The sequence below is a fragment of the Paramisgurnus dabryanus genome, chromosome 4 (assembly GCF_030506205.2).
Source record: "Paramisgurnus dabryanus chromosome 4, PD_genome_1.1, whole genome shotgun sequence".
NCBI classification, from domain to species: Eukaryota; Metazoa; Chordata; class Actinopteri; order Cypriniformes; family Cobitidae; genus Paramisgurnus; species Paramisgurnus dabryanus.
The window spans coordinates 3,723,204-3,748,619 of record NC_133340.1 but is presented as its reverse complement, the minus strand read 5'-3'; the positions used below and the strand labels follow the sequence as shown (position 1 = coordinate 3,748,619).

At 37.4% G+C, this 25,416-nt stretch overlaps 1 protein-coding gene across 3 annotated transcripts; it reads left to right on the top strand.

The window, feature by feature from the left end:
* The first annotated feature begins 713 nt into the window (after positions 1–713).
* LOC135746611 (rho guanine nucleotide exchange factor 7-like) lies at positions 714–25,416 on the top strand. Of its 3 annotated transcripts, XM_065265241.2 has the most exons (22): positions 714–998; positions 2,169–2,252; positions 7,691–7,775; positions 7,951–8,087; positions 8,393–8,594; positions 11,909–11,997; positions 15,198–15,292; positions 15,374–15,469; positions 17,540–17,662; positions 18,836–18,974; positions 19,107–19,166; positions 19,260–19,406; positions 19,508–19,594; positions 19,735–19,813; positions 19,904–20,043; positions 20,126–20,347; positions 20,564–20,657; positions 20,838–20,927; positions 23,447–23,614; positions 23,925–24,024; positions 24,133–24,187; positions 24,499–25,416. In XM_065265241.2, exons 1-22 carry the CDS (start codon positions 834–836, stop codon positions 24,619–24,621), a joined length of 2,580 nt encoding a protein of 859 aa, XP_065121313.1. In that variant the 5' UTR covers positions 714–833; the 3' UTR covers positions 24,622–25,416. The 3 variants fall into 3 exon arrangements, with proteins under 3 accessions (XP_065121313.1, XP_065121314.1, XP_065121316.1); XM_065265242.2 differs by lacking the exon at positions 23,447–23,614 and having other exon boundaries at positions 716–998; positions 24,499–25,413; XM_065265244.2 differs by lacking the exon at positions 714–998 and having other exon boundaries at positions 2,024–2,252; positions 7,935–8,087; positions 24,499–25,415.

Sequence of the window (25,416 nt, the reverse complement as noted above, 5' to 3'; positions counted from 1 at the left end):
TTATCTATAGTGAATTGATAGACTGTAATAAATTGCTAATAAAAATACTTAAAATGTACTATGGTAAGGTTAGAAAATATTACAGTAAATACTCAAGTATACTGCAGTATTATTTCAGGTAGTGGGTTAGGGATGTGGGATATTGATTTTTTCCCCCTCAAATTAATATTTTTTTTATTAAAATATATAAACAACAACAATTTTTCAAAGTAAAGTAAATCTAAGCAAATCCAATTTAAAGCAAACAACTTCTAAGTATAGGCCTATATCACGATATCCACATTTAATAAATATCACGAGGGTTTTTGCTGTATTGCGCTCACCTGCTATTTGCTGTTCAATAGAAAATTATTTTACATTTGCACCCACTTGATACAAGTTTTTTTATTGTTTCTGTCAGAAAATTAAGATTTTACAAAATTATTTTGTTTCTCAACCAGTAGACAATAATACAATATGTTTTTCCTAATATATTCAGTTCATATAATACTGTCATACTTCAATGTTTGTTTGTTTTATTTAAGTACTTTAAATATTATGTGTCCAAGTACTGAATTGTGTCAAATAGGGAAAACCAATGCAGACTGTTTGTTTTGGTTTAAAGACAAGTTTAAAGCTGACATCCTGGCCCATGAAAAGAAGTGGAGAAAGAAACCGGACCTGCTGGATAAACCCAAGCAAATCGTCATCTCCAACATCCTGGGAAAGGAGGGATCACATCCCTGCTCCAGATATCCTGTGCTGTGGATTACATTGTGCTGTGGATCTGTCATTTTATATAGCCATACGCCTTGAACTTTCTTATGGATCATCTTTTTTGAGGTTTTTCGATCATGAATTCGGCCGAGCAGACCATTACATGGTTAATAACGCTGGGGGTCCTGGAATCGCCCAAAAAGACATTATCAGATCCGGAGGGGTTTCTACAGTCCTCTTTAAGAGATGGAGTGATTTTGTGTAAACTACTGGAGAGACTGCGACCCGGTTCGACACATACGGTAAGACATATGTTGGTCTTGATTCCAGGTAGTTTAATATTTGCGCGAATAAATTACACAAATAAAGCATACGTGAACCCAGTGTGTTTTCGTGGGTCAGACAGTCGCTTCCTATCGGTCTTAATAATTTTCATATACAACTGGCAGTTTTTTTGCGCAGACTCGTAAAAATCGACAAAGGTAGTGGTACACAAGTGGTTAATTTATCTAATGTTACTATTAAATGCACCTCACATTTGCGTGGCTGCTAGTATCAACAGAAATTGATTTTGGAGCGCATCCAAAAGAGTCGACCGCCATTGATTGATAACGGATAAAGGGGCCATTTTAAAGGGACAGTGTATGGTTTACTGACTGGGGTCGTTTTGTTTATTGTGATGAGATTTTTGGGGGAATTTAGTTTTATTGTTATAAACAGAAATCTACTAAATTCACTGGCTTGACATTTCTAAGCTTTATCTATATTAAATTGGCAGATTTTCATACTCTGGTAACTTGAATGTGAATATGCAATCTTTTAATTGTAAACATTAATCTAAAAGATTCAATAGATCAACTAATAATTACAATTAAAATATTTTTCATACTATTAACAGGCACATTTTGTAACTGTTTATAATTTTTATATAGTATATTAATATATGCTTTCTATAAATGAGTCTAAATTTGTTCGTAACGTTACTCCTAGCAAGTACCTTTCTTTGTAACCATCGTTGATTTTTCTAAACAGCATAGTACCGCGTCCTATCACCATCACCTTGAAATCTGTTAACGTTAAATTCTCCATTGGAGATGTCGCACCACGCGCATAACTCTTTTAAATTATTTATGCTCATAAAACTGTGAATAAATGCAATCAAATGTCAAGTTTCATTGTTAAACGGTCCCATCACGAAACGTGCAGCTGTCGTAGCACTTTGGTTATATATTAGACTTTGCTCTGACAGGGCAGGTAATGTTTGCATGCGCCAGCATGCCTCTCAAACCGCGAGCCATTATCTGACGTCACTTCCGCTATTCTCCGCCAACTTCCCTATGGATAATAAGTGGCTTTTTCAGGAACGGACGATGATCTCCGAAATAAACAAACACGTCGCGTAACTGTTTGTTTATTCGTTAAAGTGTGTTTTTGAAAGCATAAACCAAGAGAGGGTTTATTTTTATTTTCAGGTCTATCAGGACCCGAGGAAGGACAGCGAGTGTTTGAGTAATATCAAAGAATTTGTCAAAGGGTGTGCACTATATCACATAGAGGTAAGTGTGTGCTCCCGTTTTCAGTTGTGCATATCATTTGCATGCTTATTGTTATTTCTGATGATCGATTTAGTAATTTAGAGGATATCAGGTTGCTAGACTGGTGAGTCTCAGCTGGAGCTGGGATTAAACTCCAATGTGCTTTGGTTTTAGCAATCAGTTACTACAGCAATATAACAAAGTAACTTGTTTGTAACCATGGCAGTGCTGCATATAATGCACGTGTCTGTATTGAACGGCAGAATTTTATTTCTATGTATGATAACTTGGTTTATCTCGCAAAGGCTTTTATTCAGTCAGTTTTGTCATTTCACCCCAATTTATGCGGCTAGATTACCTTTCAGGAATGTGCAAATCTCAGTTTCATAACAAACACTTTCCCTGTTTGTTAACAGGCACTGTGCTTGGCAATAATGTCAAGTACAGTTTATTCAGAGGCATCCAAACTTGTTCATCGAGTTATGTGCTTTGGTAAAAAATTGCCATGTGGTGTAACAAACCTCTGTTACTTGACTCATTTTCATGTTTGTAAACATGATACACTCAATGCTTAACCCGGTTGCTGTAAGATTGGATGAGATCCACCCTCACCCACACAGATTTTTTCTCCCTGTGGCTGGAAATAAAAGCAGTTGGATTCAGATCCAGCTCTGCCCATTTTGTTCATGCATAAATGGTTGTTTTTTACCCTACTTTGTATTACTATTGCATTGCATGCATACTGCTGACTGTATGCATGCTGTGTCTTGCACAGTGCACAGTACGCGGCCATACATCATTCACATTATAGTGCGCTGAACTGTCACATGACCTGTGATTTACTGTTTGGAAGATATCTGTGTAATAATAAAACTCAATTTCTTTCAAATGTGCAGTGTTAGCATGCTATTTCAAATGCAATTTTTGCTGTTTCATCAGTGGATGTCTTTTCTTGTTGGTGTTTTTGGTAATCCAGCAGTTATTTTTCTTATAAACACTTGTGCTTGTTATTAACGTTTGGCAAGCCGATCGTGCAACTAAGGCATTCCTGCCCACGGCCAGTGTGCGCGTATGTTGCTTTATACGAGTGTAGTCGTGTGAAACAGTCACGGCTCTGTATGCGTTTAGCTGTGTGTTTCAGGAGTGGCTGTGTCTTCAGTTCTTGAAGCCAGCTGTGAGAGGTTGAGACAAGCCCTCCATTGTGGTAAATGGAGTTGTGTGTGTTTGAATGGGCAGAAGCAGGCAGCTCATTATTGGTGCTTTTGGGTTTGGCACGGGGCAGAATAAAGAGAGGCACTCCACACTAACTACTTTCTGCAGAAGGCAGGGATGGGTGGCTGGGTTGATGAGAGAAAGAGAGAGAGAGAGAGAGAGAGCAGGAAGACATTTAGTCTCACTGCAGTGATGGGAGATGATGTAATGTAGAGTTGTTTGTGAAGAGGTGATAAGAAAAGGTGTGTGTTCATTTACAGTATGTGGTGGCCATCTGTTCAAAGTTATAAATGATTGTGTTTGTAATATTATTCACTTAAATGTTATAATACTTTACGTTTTTGACTGATACTGTCAATCCCTCTTATGTTTCGAACCGGCCATCCAGCTTCTTTATGCATTTGGCCAATGCTTTTATCCAAAGCGACTTACAGTGCATTACAAGGAATGCTTCTTTTTTATCAGTTTGTGTTCCCTTGGTTCGACCCATGACCTTTTGCGCTGCTACCGCTGAGCTATACAGGACCAACCAATGGTTTCATTTTGTGGCAATATTATCAGTTTTACAGACCGGGAGTGTTTGGGCAAACTGTCATAATTTTAATGTTCCTTAAGGTATTTAGTGGCGCAAGAACATTACACATTACATAACTTTTCTCCCAGTGTCTGGTTTGTCCTACCAGTCCTTTGCAAATCATTGACTCAGTTAGAGTCTGAGTTAGGACTGCCACAGCACTATCTGACAGAAATCTAGTTACTTTTTTGTGACCCCTTCCTTAAATTTCAGATTAGGTTTCAAAGCAGGCCCATTTTAAGGCAGTTTATTTTGGAAAGAGATCACAGAACTGGTCTTCAGTTTCCAGATGGCTCACAGTCCAGCAGGTAGCCTGGGAGCCAGCCAGAAACACACACGCACACACGCACGCACACGTTATCCTAGCTTAGCAGAATTACATTCCCATATTCCCTGAGTCACACAGACACATTTATGGAGAATCTTAAAGGAATAGTCCATTTTCTTAAAAGAAAAATCCAGATAATTTACTCACCACCATATCATCCAAAATGTTGATGTCTTTCTTTGTTCAGTCGAGAAGAAATTATGTTTTTGGAGGGAAACATTGCAGGATATTTCTCATTTTAATGGACTTTAATAGAGCCCAACATTTAATACTTAACTCAACACTTAACAGTTTTTTTCAACGGAGTTTCAAAGGACTATAAAGGATCCCAAACGAGGCATAAGGGTCTTATCTAGCGAAACGATTGTCATTTTTGACAAGAAAAATAAAAAATATTCTCTTTTAAACCACAACTTTTCGTCTAGGTCCGGTCCAGCGTGACCTAACGTAAATGCGTAGTGACGTAGGGAGGTCACGTGTTACATATATAAAACGCACATTTGCGGACCATTGTAAACAATAAACTGACACAAAGACATTAATTAGTATCAATTGACATACAACAACGTAGGAACGGTCCTCTTTCAACACACTTGTAAACACTGGGGCGGAGTTGCGCGTTCGTCCTCTGTGACCTCTTGACGTCATGACGTATTGCGTGGGGTCACGCTGACGCATCAAGACCGGATCTAGACGAAAAGTTGTGGTTTAAAAGAGCATATTTTTTATTTTTCTTGTCAAAAATGACAATCGTTTCGTTAGATAAGACCCTTATGCCTCGTTTGGGATCGTTTAGAGTCCTTTGAAACTCCGTTGAAAAAAACTGTTAAGTATTAAATGTTGGGCTCTATTAAAGTCCATTAAAATGAGAAAAATCCTGCAATGTTTTCCTCAAAAAACATAATTTCTTCTTGACTGAACAAAGAAAGACATCAACATTTTGAATGACATGGTGGTGAGTAAATTATCTGGATTTTTCTTTGAAGAAAATGGACTATTCCTTTAACTTGGGAGAGGTTCTTTCAAATATGAAAATGTAGAAAATCATCCTATGTTATATAAAGAACATTCTGTGAAAATATATAACGTTGATGTCTTTAATATTGACTGGGTAAGATCGTGTCAAAGATAGAAATCAATATGAAATCAATGGGTAAAATCTAATTTTAATGCTCATAATTAGATTATGTAACATAAGCCTGGTTTTTTGAGTCAGTGTCACATATCACCTCCACTCTCTATGTAAGATTAAGTCTTCTTTGCATGGTATTTCTCTGATGTGTAATTCGATCTAAATAGTACAATTGGTAGGAAGCTAACTACTGGTATTTTTTTGAACAATTTGTTTCCAGGTGACTTGTTGTAATGTGCTTTTTTGTTAATGTTGTATTTGGGAATTGATGAAACACTGGATAAAGTATTCAAATTTCTTTATTAATGGTGTCGCTGTTCTGCTGTTTTGCATATTGCGGCATATGACAATGAAAGTCACATTTGAACTTTCCAAAAATTGCGTGCACATTCAGATGTAGTTAGCTGTATTGGGCAGAAAGTTGAGGTCTAACAACTGAAAGTTATTCAAGTCTAGAATCAGATTTGAGTAAATGACAGAAACAGAATTTTAATTTTTGGGTTAAAATGTCCGCAACAGAAACTATCCGAAAATAGCTAAAATTTAGCATCTTTTCACACACTTGCTTCTGTAATGCCGACACGTTTGCTGCATTTATAAAGCGTGCGTGCCTCTCACGCTAAGCTTGTTGCTATTTAATTGTATCATCAAAAACGTTATTTTTAAAATTGTAAAATTTATTCAGTCCTTTTACTTATTCGTCTTTTCACCGAAAATGCTTTTATGCTGTTTTCGGATGAATAGATTCCCATAGGTGGAAATCCCAGGCGAACACTCAGTTCATTTGCTAAAAATTTGGTTAATCCCTAAATTCTACGTTAATTTAAATATATTGAATAAGTGTTGTGTCAGATGACTTTTTTTTTAGCTTTATAGTATGACAACATTTTTAGGTTAAGTGTGTTTTAATAAAAAAAAATAATAATTGTTTAAATGTTTTTTCCACACCAGATATTATGTTATATTTTAGTAGATGAACTCTTAAATTATTCCAAGATATGGGGGTCCCCTGATATGCATGACTATTGTTTAACTAAGGGATAATGTATAGACGGTTTCAACAGTAACCACATAAGCAAACAGCTTTTGTGAAACACCCGTAACTTCCGGTAAACTCCACTAAGAATCAATAACAAAAAAGTCATTTTAACCCATTTACTCCTAAAATGCCTAAAACCTATGTTATTCTAGGATAAATACCCTTATCTCCTGAGGGTTTTCAGAAAAAAATACTAAGAATTGTCAACGTCTACCAAAAACTTAATATCTAAGCCTCTGTAGCACTTAAGAAACATGAAATAAAAGTAACCGGCGGTAGATGTAATGTTTCGGCATGCAGCATCAGGCGCAAAAAAGTAGTTTATTTATATAGCAAAATAAACAACACGTAGATTACATAGGAATTGTTATTTTCGACAAGGTATTTGTTCAAGGGTTCAGTGTAGCAACTAGTCAGACCATTAAAAAAAAATGTAGGCTGGAAGTAAAGTTCTGACCAGACACGTAATCGCGTCACTGCACGTACGTCCAATGAAGCTGTCTATGGCAGCCGGTTGTTATCAGTTGTAATAAGCCCTGACAGTGTTTTTGGGACCTGACGCTTAGCGAAGGGTCTTCTATAACACTGAAGGAACTTATTTCGCGATAACAACTCGCTGCCTGAAATATTACATGGCTATTTACATTACAAGTAAGGTAAGGAACAGTAAATATTGATTTGAAGTATTTTATTTGCTCATTTTTAACAAATGCAAACCTTCCACTAAGAAAACCTGTTTATTTTTGGTTTTAAAATACGACAAGACGTTTAAAAGTCACAAATACTCATTTAGTTTAATTATTTGTAAATATAATGTCATATATCAATGTCTTATAATAACATATTTAATTTTTGTTTAATATTAAATTGTACCTGGGTTATTCTGTGTTATTAGTTTTGTGCGGTTGTTATCTGTGAATAACAAACCTGCACGTTGTGACTTGCCAATCAGAATCAAGAATTCCAACGAGCCGTGCAATAAACATCTACATCTCTTTTTAACCAACTGTTTCATTATTTCAGAAACTGGGACATTTGTTTGGCATTATTAAGTAACTGTGCAAAAACTACTTGAAAGATATTTCATAAATCAAGTCAATCCTTCATTTTCTTGTGGAATATTAAACACCATTTGTTATCTTCTGTATACTTAATGGCATGTTTCTTTCTGCAGGTATTTGAGCCCAGCGACCTGCTGCAGGGACAGAGCTTCACCAATGTCTTGAATTGTTTAGTGGCACTAAACAAAGCAACTTCAGGTGAGATCTGTGAGAAAAGCTTGCTGAAGTATTATCTGTGTTGTTTATGACAATAGTTATGGCTTGAATTCATAAGTTTATTAATAGCTGTAGCTAGCTGTAGATATTCAAGTGAGAGGTGTATATTTACAATATTCTTAAATAAATTTTGTTGAACAGTGTTGTATGGTTGTAGATTGCAGTGGTGGTGGCATCAATCCTGTGCGTTTACGTCACTCATCTTCTCTACGGATCAAGTCCTTTGACTCGCAGAACGTTTCGTCCAATCACAGCAGATCTTCCAGACCCCACTACAACCAGTACCGCAGTTTGGTGAGCATCACACAAAGCAATCATTATCAGTTACAGAAGACATTGTGGGAAAAATGCATTGAATACAATTATTCTGCAACTACATATAAGTGTCCATATGTAGGTCATGTGATCTTAAAATGATGGCCACTATCAGGCGGACAGCCCTTGTGCCTGAAAATATATAATTATATATTATTGTTTATTTGGGTATAAACTTTTTTAAGTGGAAATATTTCTTTTATAATGTGTGTGTGTGTGTATAATATGTTATAATATAAACAGTGGTGATATGAAATTCCTTGTATATTTTACTCTCTTTTCAGGACATGTCTGAGAACACTGGCTCTCATGTGCTTGTAAAAGCTCGCTTCAACTTCCAGCAGACCAATGAGGATGAGTTATCCTTTAATAAGGGTGACATCATCCAGGTGTCACGGCAGGAGGATGGCGGCTGGTGGGAGGGGTCTCTCAATGGCAAAACCGGCTGGTTTCCTAGCAACTATGTCAAAGAGATCAAAGGCTCTGGTAAGTATTGGCCGCTAGCAAAACTTTAAATGTTTTTGCTGCGAAATTGATTGTGCAGCAAAGGAATTTGGACATGTGCAAGACCAGACAAAATTGTGACCCTGCTTGTTCATACTAAATAATGTAAAGAACATTCTGTAAAAACATAATCTTGATATCTTTAATATTCACTGAGTTAGATCATGAATTTAATAGATGAAATCAAACCTTGATGCTCATTATCGCAGAATTTGATTTAAGACTTCAGGCTGGTTTTCACAGACAGGGTCACAATTAACTAGATGGTTTTGTTCGTAGTTACTCGTAAACCTCTAAAACACTGACAAGAAAAGCAGAGGAGCTAGTGAGAAAACTTGTTGAAAGCTTAAATTCCATTAGCCTGCTGATTTTCTTCTGTTTTTTAACATTTATATAAAAGACCTGCTGAGTTTTTATGTATGGAGATGAGAAATGTAACCACACTGTATCTGCATTTAAGGCTTTATGTGTTTTAGCCCACTTAGAAATAAATGGGTGATTTTTAAAAGTTTTGTTTTTTATGGTCCGTTTGCAGTATGTGAAATCTGCACTAGCTGGACTTATTCAAATACACATTTAAAGTGTGATTAAATGAGGACTTTCAAGCTTAAAGAAAACTGAGATGTCTGTACTAAGGCTTTGTTTTGGAAAAGTTTAACCCAATTCTTACCTAGCCTTATCTCATTGTACGCACGTTATAATGTAGACAAAACCTCTTGACCCTTTTCTGTTCTCCATTCCAAACATAAATAGTATGTACACCTCTTGATGCCAGATGCTTCCTAGACATGTATAGGGAAATGGCCTTAATGCGCATTAGGCTCAGCTTGAATGGAAATACTTGAGAATGACATCATAGCTTAAACATACAGGCAAAGGAAGGAAACAGCATCTTAACACAAAGACAGGAAGTGCAGCAATAAGACGACACCACTTCCTGTTTCCTCTAAAATAAACTGGAGTGTGAAGCCATGGTCACTTTTTGAGCTTTAGTAAGCACTTGGTGAAATGGACATATTGTGCATAATTAAAAAAAAAAAATCTTTATTGTATTCTGTGTGGTCTTTATAGCGGTTTTGAAAGGGGTTACAAAATATTTGTACTTTCGTTATGCAGCACAAAAAATACAATGTTTTGATGAAAATGTATTAGTTTTTTTATTTGATTATTAAAAAAAGAAAAGAAATTATTACATGTTATGAATTCAAACATGCTGTTTGATAAGGGAAGGTAATTAATCATTAGAGAAAATGAAAAGTCAAAATTCAGAATCTAGAAAAATTAAAACCGAAAAAATGGGATTTGTGAAAATAAAAACTGAATTTAAAATAAATCATTTAAAATAATATTAAATGGTATTTATAGGGGCCCATGAATCTTCACGTTTTAAGCATAGAAATCGGCTAAGCACAAGTCAAGTGTGTGGCAAATATTTTAAGATCAGGTTTGATTCAAACGGCTCTATCTTACACCCGTGGCAAAGCAGCGCAATGCCCGACTCAAGTGTCTTTTGCTAGTTTCCACCCTGCGCAATTATCATTTTCACGTTTAGCGTCACGTTGTTTAAATAGCAAATGCATTTGCGCCCCCTTTTGCGCCCATGGGCGTTCTGGTCTAAAAACGAGGTGTGTTCAGGCGCATTGTTGGCGCATTGCTATTTTGAGGCAACTAAAATAGACTACACCATTGACCAACAAAAACCTGCTCTAAAGTCAAAAGTCAATGGCGCAATATGTTTTTTGTTATTTAAAGAGCGCATTAGTAATATGCGCCTATAAACGGGATGACAACGCGGGTTTGCTTATCACATACATGAATGTGCAGCAGCACAAAAACGCTTTTAAATATGAAAGATTAAAGGATTGAATGTAAAAGATTATTATTGAGTCTCTTGGACATAAATGAGGAATAATTATGAGACGTTAGAAGACGAAAAGAACTGCTTCACATGCAGCCTGGTAAGTAAATAAACGCTTTGCTTTAAACAAATGCATCTGTTTTTAAATGTTTTTTTTTAAATGCTACCTCACGGATTTATTGTATATGATGACTGTGTACCTGTGGATATGGTGGGATGAGAAACATTTTTAGGTCATGCTTAAAAAAACTGACGCTGTCCAAGTGCTGAAACGTGCAGAGAGCCGTTTGTAAATTCTTTATCTCCTGTTTGTTACAAATAAAGTATTTTTAGAGTACAAACCGTTTCTTGCATACTTGTAAATTATTCTTTGATGCTACTGGATAGCCATACATTTAAAGCAATTAAAAGCCTGCTATTTTTACTTCATGACAAAAAGAAAACGGGTTTTAAAGGTTTTAATAAAAAAATAACAATTTCAATACAAGTGAAAAACAACACAATTATTTAACATTAATCTTAAACTTGGGATCTTCTTCCCTCCCTTTAGTTTTTCAGTTTACAAAGTCCGTCATCTAAATAGGGATTAGACATAGCGCCAGTGCAACTGCCTTTTAAAGGGGATGAGAGCTGAGACTCTAATTGGTTTATGGCACGTTACGCCCAAAATACTCCCATTACTCATTAAAAAAACGAGCAACCCTTTTCGACCATGCGCTCGCCGCACAAACCATTTTTCCCGTCGTAAAATTAGCAAAAGTGGATTCGGACACGCCCATTAAGACGTTGCGCTGTGCGCTTTAGACAATGCGCTTAGATCGTTAAAATAGGGCCCAAACTTTTAATTTTCAGTGTATGCTCCTACATTTTTTGCTGGTGCTCCTACCATTTAATTCTAGGAGTGCAAGTGCTACCTGCTAAAAGGTTAATTTTGAGCCCTGAGCATACCAAGCATAATCCCTGCTAGGATAATCTCTGTGGTTGCTAGGTACTTGCATGCTAGTTTAATTTAAAAGAGCCTCTTTGATATTCTGATCTCTAGAAATGGATTGGATACACCAGTATTTCAACATCACAGTTTGTTTATAAAATATCTTTAAAAATTTTAAATGTAAAATCTAACAATGGCAACTCCAAAAGCAAGGGGAATAATCGACAAGAATGATTTTTGTTATTATCATTAAGTTTATTAAACCATAAGAAACGTCCAGATTGTCTTCTACAAGCTCCTTTCAAATGCATTCCTCAGCCGAAGCAATAAATATGTGATATTTTCCTATAAACCCCCCTTTTGGGTGTCTAAATCAAACATTTCTCCCCTGGCTGCTCACTGCTGGAAAGATGTACTTTAATATCTCATCTAACAGAAACAAAATGATTCCAGATGTTGGTCAAAGGTGACCTCCTTTTATTTTGTTGGCTTTTCTCTCTCAAACAGACAAACCGGTGTCTCCTAAGTCTGGATCACTGAAGAGTTCTCCCAAGGGGTTTGAGACCACCAGCTTCTGCAAAACATACTATAATGTGGTAAGAGATATACCCATGCCTTTGTGGTTGATTATTTATGATGTCCAGAGGGTGGAAGAGGTGCTTCTGGGAAATTTGTATTGAATAGATATTTCACTAACTACTATATAAGAAAACGCATACAAACCTGTCTGTACGTATTTGTTTTATTAAATAATAAAAACATTTATTGTTCTGATACCTAATGTGTTCCTGTAGCTTATATGTTAGATTTCCAGGGAGCACACAAACTGATTAAAGGTGCCGTAAAATGTAAAACTGTATTTATCTAGTCATAGATGAATAATAAGAGTTCTGTACATGGTGATGACATATCATGAACCACAAACACTATTGCTTCCTCCTCCTTATGTAAACCTTGCGCATGCAAGTTAGCGCTATATGCTAGTTAATGCTATATGCTAGCGCTTAGGCTGAAGTTCTACATTAACGTTACAGTTATTTTTTGCAGGTCCATACTGAAAAAAAAACACAACCATACCACTCAGAAACGTTCATTAGCAAATCTTCAAACAATTCATTATTCCTCAAATTTCGTATATAATAAGGTCTGTTTGCACACACACAGAGCTACTAAAGGAGCTGCTCTATGAAACAGCCAATCAGAACAGAGCTTAACATAATTATTTATAATAGTAATAATAGACAATTTTTTGGGGGGGACAAATCCTAGGGTTGTAAATGTACATGTAAAACCATCTCTGGATAATATTTGCATTTAATAAAGCCACATCCCTCTTATGTAAATATCAGATAACAAATGAACACATTATTTCAATGCATTCTTTGGCACCTTTAAAGGAATATTCCATTTTCTTAAAAGAAAAATCCAGATAATTTACTCACCACCATGTCATCCAAAACGTTGATGTCTTTCTTTGTTCAGTCGAGAAGAAATTATGTTTTTTTGAGGAAAACATTGCAGGATTTTTCTCATTTTAATGGACTTTAATAGAGCCCAACACTTAACACTTAACTCAACACTTAACAGTTTTTTTCAACTGAGTTTCAAAGGACTATAAACGATCCCAAACGAGGCATAAGGGTCTTATCTAGCGAAACGATTGTCATTTTTGATAGGAAAAATAAAAAATATCCACTTTTAAACCACAACTTCTCGTCTAGATCTGGTCGTGATGCGTGATGTGACCCCACGCAATACGTCATGACGTCAAGAGGTCACAGAAGACGAACGCGCAACTCCGCCCCAGTGTTTACAAGTGTGTTGAAAGAGGACCGTTACTACGTTGTTGTATGTGGAATGATACTAATTAATGTCTTTGTGTCAGTTTATTGTTAAAAATGGTCCGCAAATGTGCGTTATATGTAACACGCGACCTCCCTACGTCACTACACATTTACGTTAGGTCACGCTGGACCGGACCTAGACGGAAAGTTGTGGTTTAAAAGAGCATATTTTTTATTTTTCTTGTCAAAAATGACAATCGTTTCGCTATAAGACCCTTATGCCTCGTTTGGGATCGTTTATAGACCTTTGAAACTCCGTTGAAAAAAACTGTTAATTGTTGAGTTGAGTATTAAATGTTGGGCTCTATTAAAGTCCATTAAAATGAGAAAAATCCTGCAATGTTTTCCTCAAAAAACATAATTTCTTCTCGAATGAACAAAGAAAGACATCAACATTTTGGATGACATGGTGGTGAGTAAATTATCTGGATTTTTCTTTTAAGAAAATGGAATATTCCTTGAAGCATATACATTGAAGCAAGGTACTGTAAGTCGCTTTGGATAAAGGCATCTGCCAAATGCACATAAACAAATGAAAGACATTTTCAGATCTTTGAATGTGTGTTAGTGTATCATGCTCTGTGTGTGTTTGTGGAAACGTTGACCTTTATTGTGCTCCATTTCCTGTTGTGATGTGATCCAACAGCCCATCCTCCCTTGAGCTACAAAACCCACTGAGCTGTTATTGTGAATATGTGTGTGTGTGTTTATGTTTGACCACACTATAACTGTCATCCAGATGAAGTGTGACTCTGTCTTTATTTGCACATTGAGATATTAATGACCTGTATTCTATCATCACAACATTTATTTATGCATTTGGGAGACGCCAAAGCCACTTACTAAATCTGTGGTTCATTTGATCATTACGTGTGCTCCCTGGGGATCGAACCTATGACCTTGCACTGCTAACGCAAACCTCTAGCACGAACATCAAGCCTGACTAGACTGCCTGAGTCTAATATAGGTCGTGCTTTCCATCTGATTGACTGTCGGGACAGCTGTGCCCGAGGCTTGCAGTGTCTGCGTCTTCGTGTTGGTTATGTGCCGTGTTTGACAGTATGGAGTCAGACTGTTGATGTTTTATGCGTAGACTGCCGACCCTATGTCTCTGAAGACGTAAAAAGTAACGTTAGGCTGAATAGGGCATGGTGTGCGTCTGTTTCAGGCTAAATGATACCTCGGGGTCAGATGGAGTTGAGTCTATAACAGCAGCGTTAGGGAAGAAAATCTGTTAAAAATGTCTGCAGCTGTCAGGCCATCGCTGCCAGATGACGACAATATTATTATTTGTGACTCCACTTCATAAGTTAACAGACTTGCTTTGGTTACAGCTTTGTCTGCAAGTCTGTTCAAATATGCAATTTATGGCTCGATTGCCAAGTAAAATTTGACCATATCGAAATCCAAATTAATTCCATGCAGATTTCTTCCTTAAATTAATTGTGCCAGCAAGCCATTTTTCCATTTTATTTCAAATCATGGATAACGCTTATCGATGATTTGACGTCTCACATGGTCTGTTTTTAGTCAGATTGAAGATTTATTGTCCGTATACATGTTGCATAATTCAGGAGTGACAACCATATTAGCACGTATTTGCTCCTTGTATCCCTTAAATCGCCATACGCTGGGTTTCCACCGTATGTGGACGCTGTGACATCGTCTTTCCCGGACCCATTCCCAAAGTCTTGGGGGTGGTTATTGGACAGGGATTAGTTTAAGCCTCAGTTTAATTAGGAAATGTAACTAGTTCTAACAAACATGTCTTACTAAAAAGATTACTTGTGTGCATTTTGAAGCAAAACAAAGTGCTGATGTATTTTAAGATATGTCAGTGTGAGTCGTTTTCAGTTTGACAGCTCTTACATTTACTTTAGTCTAGGGATTGGCTAAATCTCTGTCTGGGAAACGGCCCTTGACGTTTTTGGTCATTCTTGTCAAATGTGCAGGTAGTACAGAATATCGTCCAGACGGAGACGGAGTACTGTAAGGAGCTTCAGACTCTCCTGACGACGTATCTGAGAACGTTACAGCCCACAGACAGGTACAAATACAAAGAAAGTCTAGTTTAACTAGATATAATAATATATGAGTACTAAATCTCTTTCTTTCTCTCTCTGTTTAGGCTCAGCATGTCAGAAATTAGTCACATCATTGGCAATCTAGAGGACATTAGCTCTTTCCAGCAAACACTGGTGCATTCACTGGAGGAGTGCATCAAGTAAGGGGGTTGCACACCACACACCATCTCACTCATTTTCAATCACTCTTAATCAGCCCACACTGACATCTAGTGGCAAGTTGCAGTAATTCTGCTATAATGTGCACTTCTTGTTCATTGTCATTGTTGTCTTTGCCCTTTTACCCCCAGAATATTACATATGTGGGTGGTTTCCCAGACAGGACTAGACCTTATTTAAATTAAGACATTTAAGGTTTTTTTTTTACAAACCAACCTTACAAAAACAATACTGGTGTGCATATTGAGATAAAACAGTGGCACTGATATATAAGATGTGTAAGTGCAAGGTGTTTTTAAATTAGGGGAGCTCAAACATGCATTTTAGTTTGGGACTAGGACAAGCCATGTCTAGGAAACTGCCCCATGATGTTTATACAAGAACATTTTTGATACATTTTTCTCAATGTCTGTTAAAGGAATAGTTCACCCAAATAGGAAAATTCTCTCAGAATTTAAGATTTTTACTCACTTATGCCATCCCAGATGTGATTTCCTATCTTTAGATAAACAAAAATAATTTCATTATATTCCTGTCAAGATGACAAAGCTCTAAAAAATACACACATTCATTATTTAAATTAATCCAAAGTAACTTTGATAAAACGCACATATGACAACGATCTCAAAATATTGTTTTCTCCTTTTAATGAAGTTTCTCTTCATAAGACATGTATTAACCCACAGGAGTCATTTGGATTACTTAAAAAATGGATGGATGTGCTTTTATATAGGAGAATATATTGTAATTTTAATGTAAAATGATTTGTTTGCCTGAAAGAAGGAAATTATATGTGGGATAGCATGAGTAAATTATGGGGAATTCAACAATCATTTAAAGGTGCAATGTGGGACTTACCGTTGGTTAACACCAGCTGCGTTTGAGGCTTAAAAATCGTTTCTACCGCGTCTAGTTTGCCGCTTGATCATTTTGAATGCATTTGCGCGTCTAGAGTGAAGTAGCCCCGCGGAAAAAGCAAGCATTTGACGCGCGTCAGAGGCTAAATGCACTTCCTGTGGGAAGGGCAAGTGCTATGCGGTTGTCTGTTTGCAAGATGGCTGATGTTGATCGTGCATTCATCGAAAGAGTTACCGGTTTGTATTTGGCCACATTACTATAGGGGGAAAATAGTTTAAAAAATGGCAGGAATGCAGCGGGTCGATAAACATCACGTGACTAAAAGGTGAAATGTGTATTTACAACTTACCAGGTTGCCCAATGTCCTCACTGACACTCTTCCAAGCGAGGTCCTATTTATTCCTGTCTCGATAGAAATAAGAACTTGTGTCGTATAGCTCCGAATGACTGCTCACGGACAATATCAAGCATCTCCTCCATGTTGAATTAGTGACTCCGGGCGGGGCTGTCGCCACAGCAGCAAGCAGGCTCCTGATTGGTAAACGCGGCGCGTTAAAATTTTTCAACTCGCGTCAGACGCAAATTCGCGTGAAACGAATAATGCACAAAAAGCACCATTCGCACGTATCGCGCCAGATGCTCAATTTGCGCCATTCGCGTGAACTAGATGCACGAATGAGGCGGAATCGCGTTTGCCGCGCTAAACGCCTCATTCGCGCGTTGAGACCTCCAGACGTGCGTCAATGCGTCTTCACATTGACTTAACATTGAAATCACTCGCGCTTGATGCCTCTACCGCGGCTGGTGTAAATGCAGCATTAAATGGATTACTTGAAAGAAATGCTATAAAATATCCTTAACTATATTATCAGTGGCGTATTAAGACCTTACAAAAATAAATGTACTGTTTTTATTACCTTACAATGAACAGTGTTTAATCTACCTACACCGCAGGTCCCCTTACATAGAAGTCACCATTTCGAATCGCCATGTTTCTACAGTAGCCCTAAATGGTTAAGCTGTTCTATAGAGTGCGTTTTGTCACTACGTTTTTACTTTGCGCTTCGAAAGGGAGGGGCGAGCTGTGGCCTGAGATTTGCAATTCACAGTGCTAGATGCGGCTTAAAGTCCCACATTGCAACTTTAACCTCCGCCTTTTCTAATTAAAGTAACATGTTGTTGGGTTTGTGCAGAGTTCCAGAGAGCCAGCAGAGGATAGGAGGCTTTTTCCTGTCTCTTGTTCCTCAGATGAGGAGCCTGTACATGGCCTACTGTTCAAACCATCCGTCCGCTGTTAATGTTCTCACGCAACACAGGTGCATAACAGTACACAACATGCAATCATTACATTCACTGTACAAACAACACAGGCATTAAACGCATTCGCAGATGAACAGGGAAGGTGGTTGGCAGATTTGTCATTGGTGGTCTTAGTGATGCACTTTCTCTCTCAAGAATCTTGGGGTGAGCTGCCATACTCGAATTTCGTATGGATTGGTCAAAAACTCTATAATGTATACTTCTACAATATGTTGGTCACATCATCTTTAAAGCAACACTATGTAGTTTTTTTACCTTTAAATAATGTCTCTAAAATTATTTCAGTGATAGAACAACTTTTAACTGGACAAATTGTACTGTTGCCTCAACCTGAGCAGCCTCCTAGCTGCTACAAGCACACTCTGAAAGTGGCGGTGGAGGGTAGGAAACACAGCCCCGCCCCTCCCCCTGCCTACAAAAGAGTGTCTGATACCAGGCACTGTTGCACTTTTCAACCACATGTGGGAGCTGTAAGTCATTTTTACATGGAAACTACATAGTGTTGCTTTAATTTTTCTTAATTTAATTAGATTTATATAGAGCTTTTAACAATTGTCATCGTACAAAAGCAGCGCACATGAAATAGAAACAAAGAAAACACAGAAAAGCAAAACAACAAAGCACGACAGCTTTAAATATAATTTAGGATATTGTATGTGAAGTTACATGGAGTCATTTCTTATTAAATAATGTAATACTTAGTACTCCATTCCAAGCTATATTATAAACATAGTATAGGATGGAGAACATGGAGGTATTCATTATTAGTAGTAAAGCAGTGTAGTATGCAATACTCCAATTCCAAGCTATATACTAGTATTAGTGTATTTACTAAAGAAGTTAAGATTAAGGTACTGTCACAGAAAAATCAAAAGAACAACACATTTAGGAATCAAGTTACTCTGGCGTACCACATGGATCAGTTCTAGGCCCTATCCTCTTCTCGTTATACATGCTATAATAAAACAGGACAGCTTTAGGCAGGACATACAGTCTTTCTTTTTGCACTGGCTGTCTGTAATACTTAATTCTGATTGGTCACTCACAGCATACAACTGGTTAAGTATTTTATAACTAACGATGGCTTACCCTTGTGAAATGTTATGCTTTCTGCATAGCTGTGTTATAAATCCATTCTGCCCCTGACATCTGCGTGTGTTTGTTTTCAGCGAAGAATTAGGGGAGTTTATGGAAAATAAAGGTGCCTGCAGTCCAGGAATTCTCACACTTACAACAGGCTTAAGCAAACCCTTCCTAAGGCTGGAAAAATACCCCACGCTGCTCAAAGAGATGGAGCGACACATGGAGGTACAGTTGTGTGTGTTTGTATGCAGGGTTGACCGGACTGGCATCTTACAAATATCGTCAGACATGTCAAAAACCATTAAGGGGCGTTTACCGATGTGTGTCAACAGACTCAATTTCTTCTGCTCTCCACAGGAACTTCACCCGGATTATCCAGACATTCAGAAGAGCATGACAGTATTTAAAGACCTCTCGGTGAGTCTTTATCACATGTTTAAAGTCTTTCATTTGCTTCACTTGTCATTTATTTTTTAAATGATGAGCTGTTTGTTTACATTGTTGCTTTAGTCTCAGTGTCAGGAAGTGAGGAAGAGGAAGGAACTCGAACTTCAGATTCTGACAGAAAGCATCCGCGGCTGGGAGGGGGAGAACATCAGGACCCTGGGTTCTGTTCTTTACATGTCTCAGGTCTTCATCCAGAACCACGGCGCTGAGGTGAGTGACCATGTGGAATGCTGCTGTGTTTGGAATATTCCGGAATTGTGGAATTCAGATATTCCTGGCATTCAGTTATGTTTTGTTTTTTTTCTCCTCAGGAGAAGAACGAGCGCTACCTGCTGCTTTTTCCTCACATTCTCCTGATGTTGTCCGCCAGCCCTCGAATGAGTGGTTTCATCTATCAGGTAAATCACTCCTTTACCATACTAGAATAACTTGAGGCTCCTACTTCCAATTTATTATAATACTACACCATTCCTTCTGTTTGTCATGCTTTTGTGATCTTACAAAATACTGAAAGCTTATTGGCTGATTGACTACACAGGGGAAGCTTCCTCTTGCAGGGATGACCGTTAATAAGATTGAGGACAGTGAGACCACCAAAAATGCTTTTGAAATATCTGGTGAGCCTCACACTTACACGTGTTCACATGCGTTTCAAATATAAATTTGGATTATTTGTATGTTTGAGCCGTAATGATGTTCCCATGCAGGACCTTTGATTGACCGCATCCAGGTGATTTGTAATAACCTGCAAGATTTTCAAGAGTGGCTGGACCATCTACACCACCTAACCAAACGCACTTCGGCCAGAAACAGCAATATAAAATCGCAAACCGTGCCGTGCCACACAGTGAGAAATTGCGTTATACGTTTATAATGCATGTTTGAAATTTAGTGTACGTTTCTCGTCTGACCTTCTCATCCATCTTCAGCTGCCGTCCCACCCTTTGACCCCATCCAGACACTCGGAGAATCGAGGTGTAAGCGGATCTCCGGTCTACCACACTCTTCCTCACCTGTCTTCATACGGGTCCCCTCACAGTGTTATGCCGTGGGGGCCCTTAGAACCCCCCAAAACACAAAAGCCCTGGAGTCTCAGCTGTCTCAGACCTGCACCACCACTAAAACCCTCAGCTGCTTTGTGCTACAAGGAGGTATTGATTTTTGTGTTCCTGTAGGCGAGCCAATTCACAGGTTCGTTTCCACAAAAAAATGCATTTAATGATAACATGTATAGTTGGAATGCATAATTGCATCTCCCAAATGCATACATATAAAACACAAGCTGGAACTTCCTATAAGGATTATAGTGTATATGGATTTGAATATGATTCACATGGCCTCATAAAGGGTTTTGTGTTGTCTTTCAGGATCTCAGTAAAAGTCCTAAAACCATGAAGAAACTTCTTCCCAAACGGAAGTCTGAGAGGAAGCCGTCTGATGAGGAATTTACTCTGAGGAAAAGTATGTAACATGATGACACTGTAATACCGTCACTTATGAGCTGACTACTCAATTTATTTACATACATAAAGCAAGCAAGCATTAAGTTAGGGTCCAATTGGTGAAACAAATGGTATATAACCCCATTGCTTTATCAGTGCTATTTCATTGTTTTACCATGGTAATCTTTTCTCCCATCAGGTACTGCAGCTCTGGAGGAGGATGCTCAGATCCTAAAAGTGATTGAGGCTTACTGCACGAGTGCTAAAACACGACAGACGCTAAACTCAAGTAAGGACAATCTAAACATACCTACCAACAATGTATGTTTGTATGTAGTCTATTTGTTTGTGCATATATTTGCAACTTGGCTATGTGTGACCGAGACGCTGAGTCGCTAATTAAATAAATCCTATGGCTTAACAGAATTTAAGTCCACCGACTGAATCTTTTATTTGTGAAGATCATCTGCAGCAACTTTTCTGAACCGTAATGTCTAAGTGTGTTAACTAAACTCCCAAAAATGAAAATTCTTACGATTTATTCACCCTCATGCCATCCCGGATACATGACTTCCTTTCTCCAACAAAGACAAATAATTGTATTATTTATAAAGCACATGCATCCGTCATTAAAGTAATCCAAGTGACTTCATTTGGTAAATGTCAATTGAAGTAAAAGGTAAGTGAAAGATTTTTTTTTAAAGGGCACATATTATGCTTTTGGTTAAAAAAAGATCAGATTTTCGTGAATACAATAGTAGGGCTGTCACGATTAAGAAATTTGGCTGACGGTTAATTGATAAAAAAAATTTGACGATTACGATGATAAATTGCCTGTTTTAGGACTTTGCCGATTCATTGTCTGTTTTATTGCTTTGACATTTAATTCTCATACATTTTTTTGCTTGTTTTTCACACACATATATCTTTCAAATACTGAAAATTCTTCATAAGAAATAAACACAATAACGTGTCTGAAAAATAACTGAAAATAAAAATGCAATTAAAATAAACTGACTATACCATAGGTCTGTAACGATTAATCGTGTGTCGATTCTGAAGCCCAAGGCAGCTTGTGCGTGTACTAAAGCATTTGGTCAGTAGGAAGTCATTATCAATCTAAAGTCATTATGAGTCAGAGTCGTTTATAACGTGCATTTAAAAAAGCAACACTCGTTAAACAAAATCATTTAAAATATTCTTTATTATCATGAAAATACCTTTTCTAATACAATTTAAAGAATAGCGATATAAATATTCCTGTAGACATTTCCTGGAATAGCGTTCGTAATGCTACTTCTTCTGTGGCACAATTGGAGTTTTGCACTAGAGCGCCCTCTGGCTTTTGGATGTGGTGGGATTTCACCGTAATTCATTCATTGAGAAAATGCGCATTTGCACGATTAATCATTACAGCCCTACTATACCAGAACAGCCATTATATAGTAGCCAATCCTACTAAGGTCATATTAGTACACAAGAATTGAATGATTTGCAATGTATCACGTTGCACTGTCAGTTAAGAGTGCCATCTGATACTGTCTCGTTTATACAGGCGCTGCAGCTCCCCCTTGTGTTTTTTTTTAGAGAGATGTGCAATCATTGCGGTGATCTGGAATCATCGCGATGAAGTCAAACAATCGCGACGAGACGACTATTTAATCATTTAGAATTTAATCACATTTAGAAAAGCTTTTGGGTAAAATTAGTATGGCGTTTAATCAGACCCAAAAGTCGCGTGCACATCAGTGAATGTCCCGCCCCCAAAGTCCCAAAACTCATCTTGATCGAGCGAGCGCGTGTGGTGCAGCTGTGAGAGCATAGAGAGAGTCGAGCGAGCGCTCATCCAAGCACTTGCTCGCGTGACTGCATGTGCGCGCTGAGGGGAGGTGCGCTCTCGCGAGGACGCTTTCCCGCGCGTGAATTGTGTTCTGCGCGCTCGCGAGGACGTTTTTTTGCGCGTGAATAGTGTTCTGCGTGCTCGTATCTTTCGCTTGCGTGTGGTTTTTGTGCGCGCGACTTTTGGGTCTAATTAAACACCATAAATTAGCCAGTCTGTCAGTAGTTGTGGGTGGAGCTTTGTTTTTGTGACATCACATTAACAAGAGAATCAAAACCGCATGTCTGAGGAGACTGCTTTGGCTTAATGGGGTTTAAATAAATTTATAGGCCGTTTTTTATTTTTTATTTGTATTGTTGTTGTTTTCACACATCGTCCAAACACCTTGTAAAACTGGATTTTGCATAATATGTGTTCTTTAAAAAAAGTTTATTTAGTGACAATAAGCGTTAAATTCAAGTATAGCAGCACGTCGGTAACTTTAATAACTTAAATCTTATTGGTTCTCGTGTGTATTGTGATAAAATATATGCATATCATTATTAGTCAGAAGACCAGTGAGGTTCGAAGTTACCATTGTTTTGACATGAGTTACAGAAGATAACAAACACGGCAGTTTATTATATAATTATTTATTTGTGTTCAACTGAAAAAGGAAGCCGTATACATCAGAGATGGCATAAAGGTGAATAAATTATGTGGGAAATTTCGACGTTTGGTTAATCAATTAATCTATGATTATTTCTGCTTTTTAACATTCATCTTTTCTCTCTCCCTTCCTTCATTCCTTTTCTTTTTTCCATTCTGTCGCCTTATGTTGTCCTACCATTTTTTTTATTTTTTTTTGTGTTCCTGTATATATTTTATTCGGCTTTATCCGGCTCTTCCTCATTTTACTCTTGATTTGGTCCATTGCCCCAATCCCCCCCCCTTCAATTTGATTGGTTTACTCCCCCATCCCTTATTAGCATGGCTGGGCACTGATTTGATGCATAATCATGTACTGGCTGATGTTGACCGATCGTGTGTGGATGCTGTGGGTTTCCGTGGCAGTGGATTTCCCTCTGACCAATCAGAAGACTCCGACTATGACAGTATATGGATAACTTACACTAACAGAATGGGTTCTATATCCCGTAAGAGCTGCTGCTCATTTAAACATTACTATAAGTCCTTTATTTTTTTATATTGATGTCAAGATCTGTTTATTTATTTACATAAATGTAAATAGCTTTTTGTTACACACAAAAGAAGAGGGGTCTTTTCATTGCTTGTGTTCTGCGTTCCACACGATGGAGCCTGTGAGGACAAATATGCTTTTTTCTGTGTTGTTGTCTTCTTAAAACAATATTTCTTTCACCTTTTTAATTCCTTCAACATAAAAAGTTGATTATTTAAGACTGAAACGACCGATCAGTTAATCTTTAATTGTTAAATCTCTTGCAGGATCAAGGAAAGAGTCCGGGCCACACATGCTCTTTCCTGAAGAGGAAAAAATCATTGTGGAGGAGACAAAGAGCAACGGGCAAACCGTAATTGAAGAAAGGTTACCCATCATTATTTTCTCATTGCAAACACCATTTTTTTAGTTGTTGTAGATGTGTACTGTGTTTTTGTTTGATTCCTGGTCATTTGACATTTATGTTCATTGTAGGAGTCTGGTGGATACGGTTTATGCTTTAAGGGATGAGGTACAAGAACTTAAGCAGGTGAGTACATATGGAGCAAGAAACTTGGTCTATGCCTACACTTAAAGAAAAAATGCTCAAAATATGTACCCTAGCTGTCAATGGGGGGGAACTCTTTTAAAACGTGAAGCTTTGGACCTAAATAGTTCATATTAGTACCTCAAAGATACATATTGATACCAAATGTATAAATATCTGTACCTAATAGGACCTTTTTTCCCCCAGTGACAGCTGGGGTACATATTTTGACCATTTTTCTGACAGTGTATGTGATACTATTTAGCCGAATATTAAAATCTGGTGCCGTGACCCGGATACTCTTTAATTACCAGGACAACAAGAGAATGAAGCGAAGTCTTGACGAAGAGCAGAAGGCACGAAAAGAGCTGGAGAAGATTGTCAGGAAAGTATTAAAGAGTATGAACGACACATCATGGGATGAGACCAATTTGTGAGGCAGTCATGTGATGTTTAGCGCATTGGTGCATTCCTGTTTAAGTGGAGACTTTTTATATGAAAACCACATGTGATAATTGTGTCTTACTTAAGTGTAGAATCAATCTTAACTCTTGACCAAAAACAAACTTACTTAGCTTTCCTTCAATCACAGTATTAAGTCTTTTTAATCCCTAATCATTTCAAGACGCATTTTTTCGCAAGTGCCAAGCATATTGTTGGACCTATTCTCAAATGTCCAGATACACTGTAAAACGTAACTGCGTGATTACTGCAATTGGCATTACTTAAAAAATTAAGTTTTGTCAACTTAAAGTTTTCACTTGAAATGAAAAAATTAAAGGTGAAAAACATTTAAACATTACTTAAATTGGTAACGCCTAATTTTATTTAAAATTTTTCAACTTAAAGTTGACAACTTAATTTTCAAGTGTTACCAGTTTAAGTAATTTGTTTAAGTAGATCCAACTTTAACTTTTTACAGTGTACAAAAGAAATGTATTCAATCTGGAACTTCAGTACATTTAAAACGTACCTCTCATTTCTGTGAAATTAAAGGAAAACACCACAGTTTTTTATATTTTACTTTGTTCTTACCTCAACTTAGATGAATTCATACATAGCTATCTTTTTTCAATGCGTGCACTTAATCTTTGTACAGCGCATCGTGAATGTGTTAGCATTTAGCCTAGCCCCATTCATTCCTTTAGGATCCAAACAGGGATGAATTTATAAGCCACCAAACACTTTTCCCTATTTAAACTCTGTTACACGAGTAAGTATGGTGGCACAAA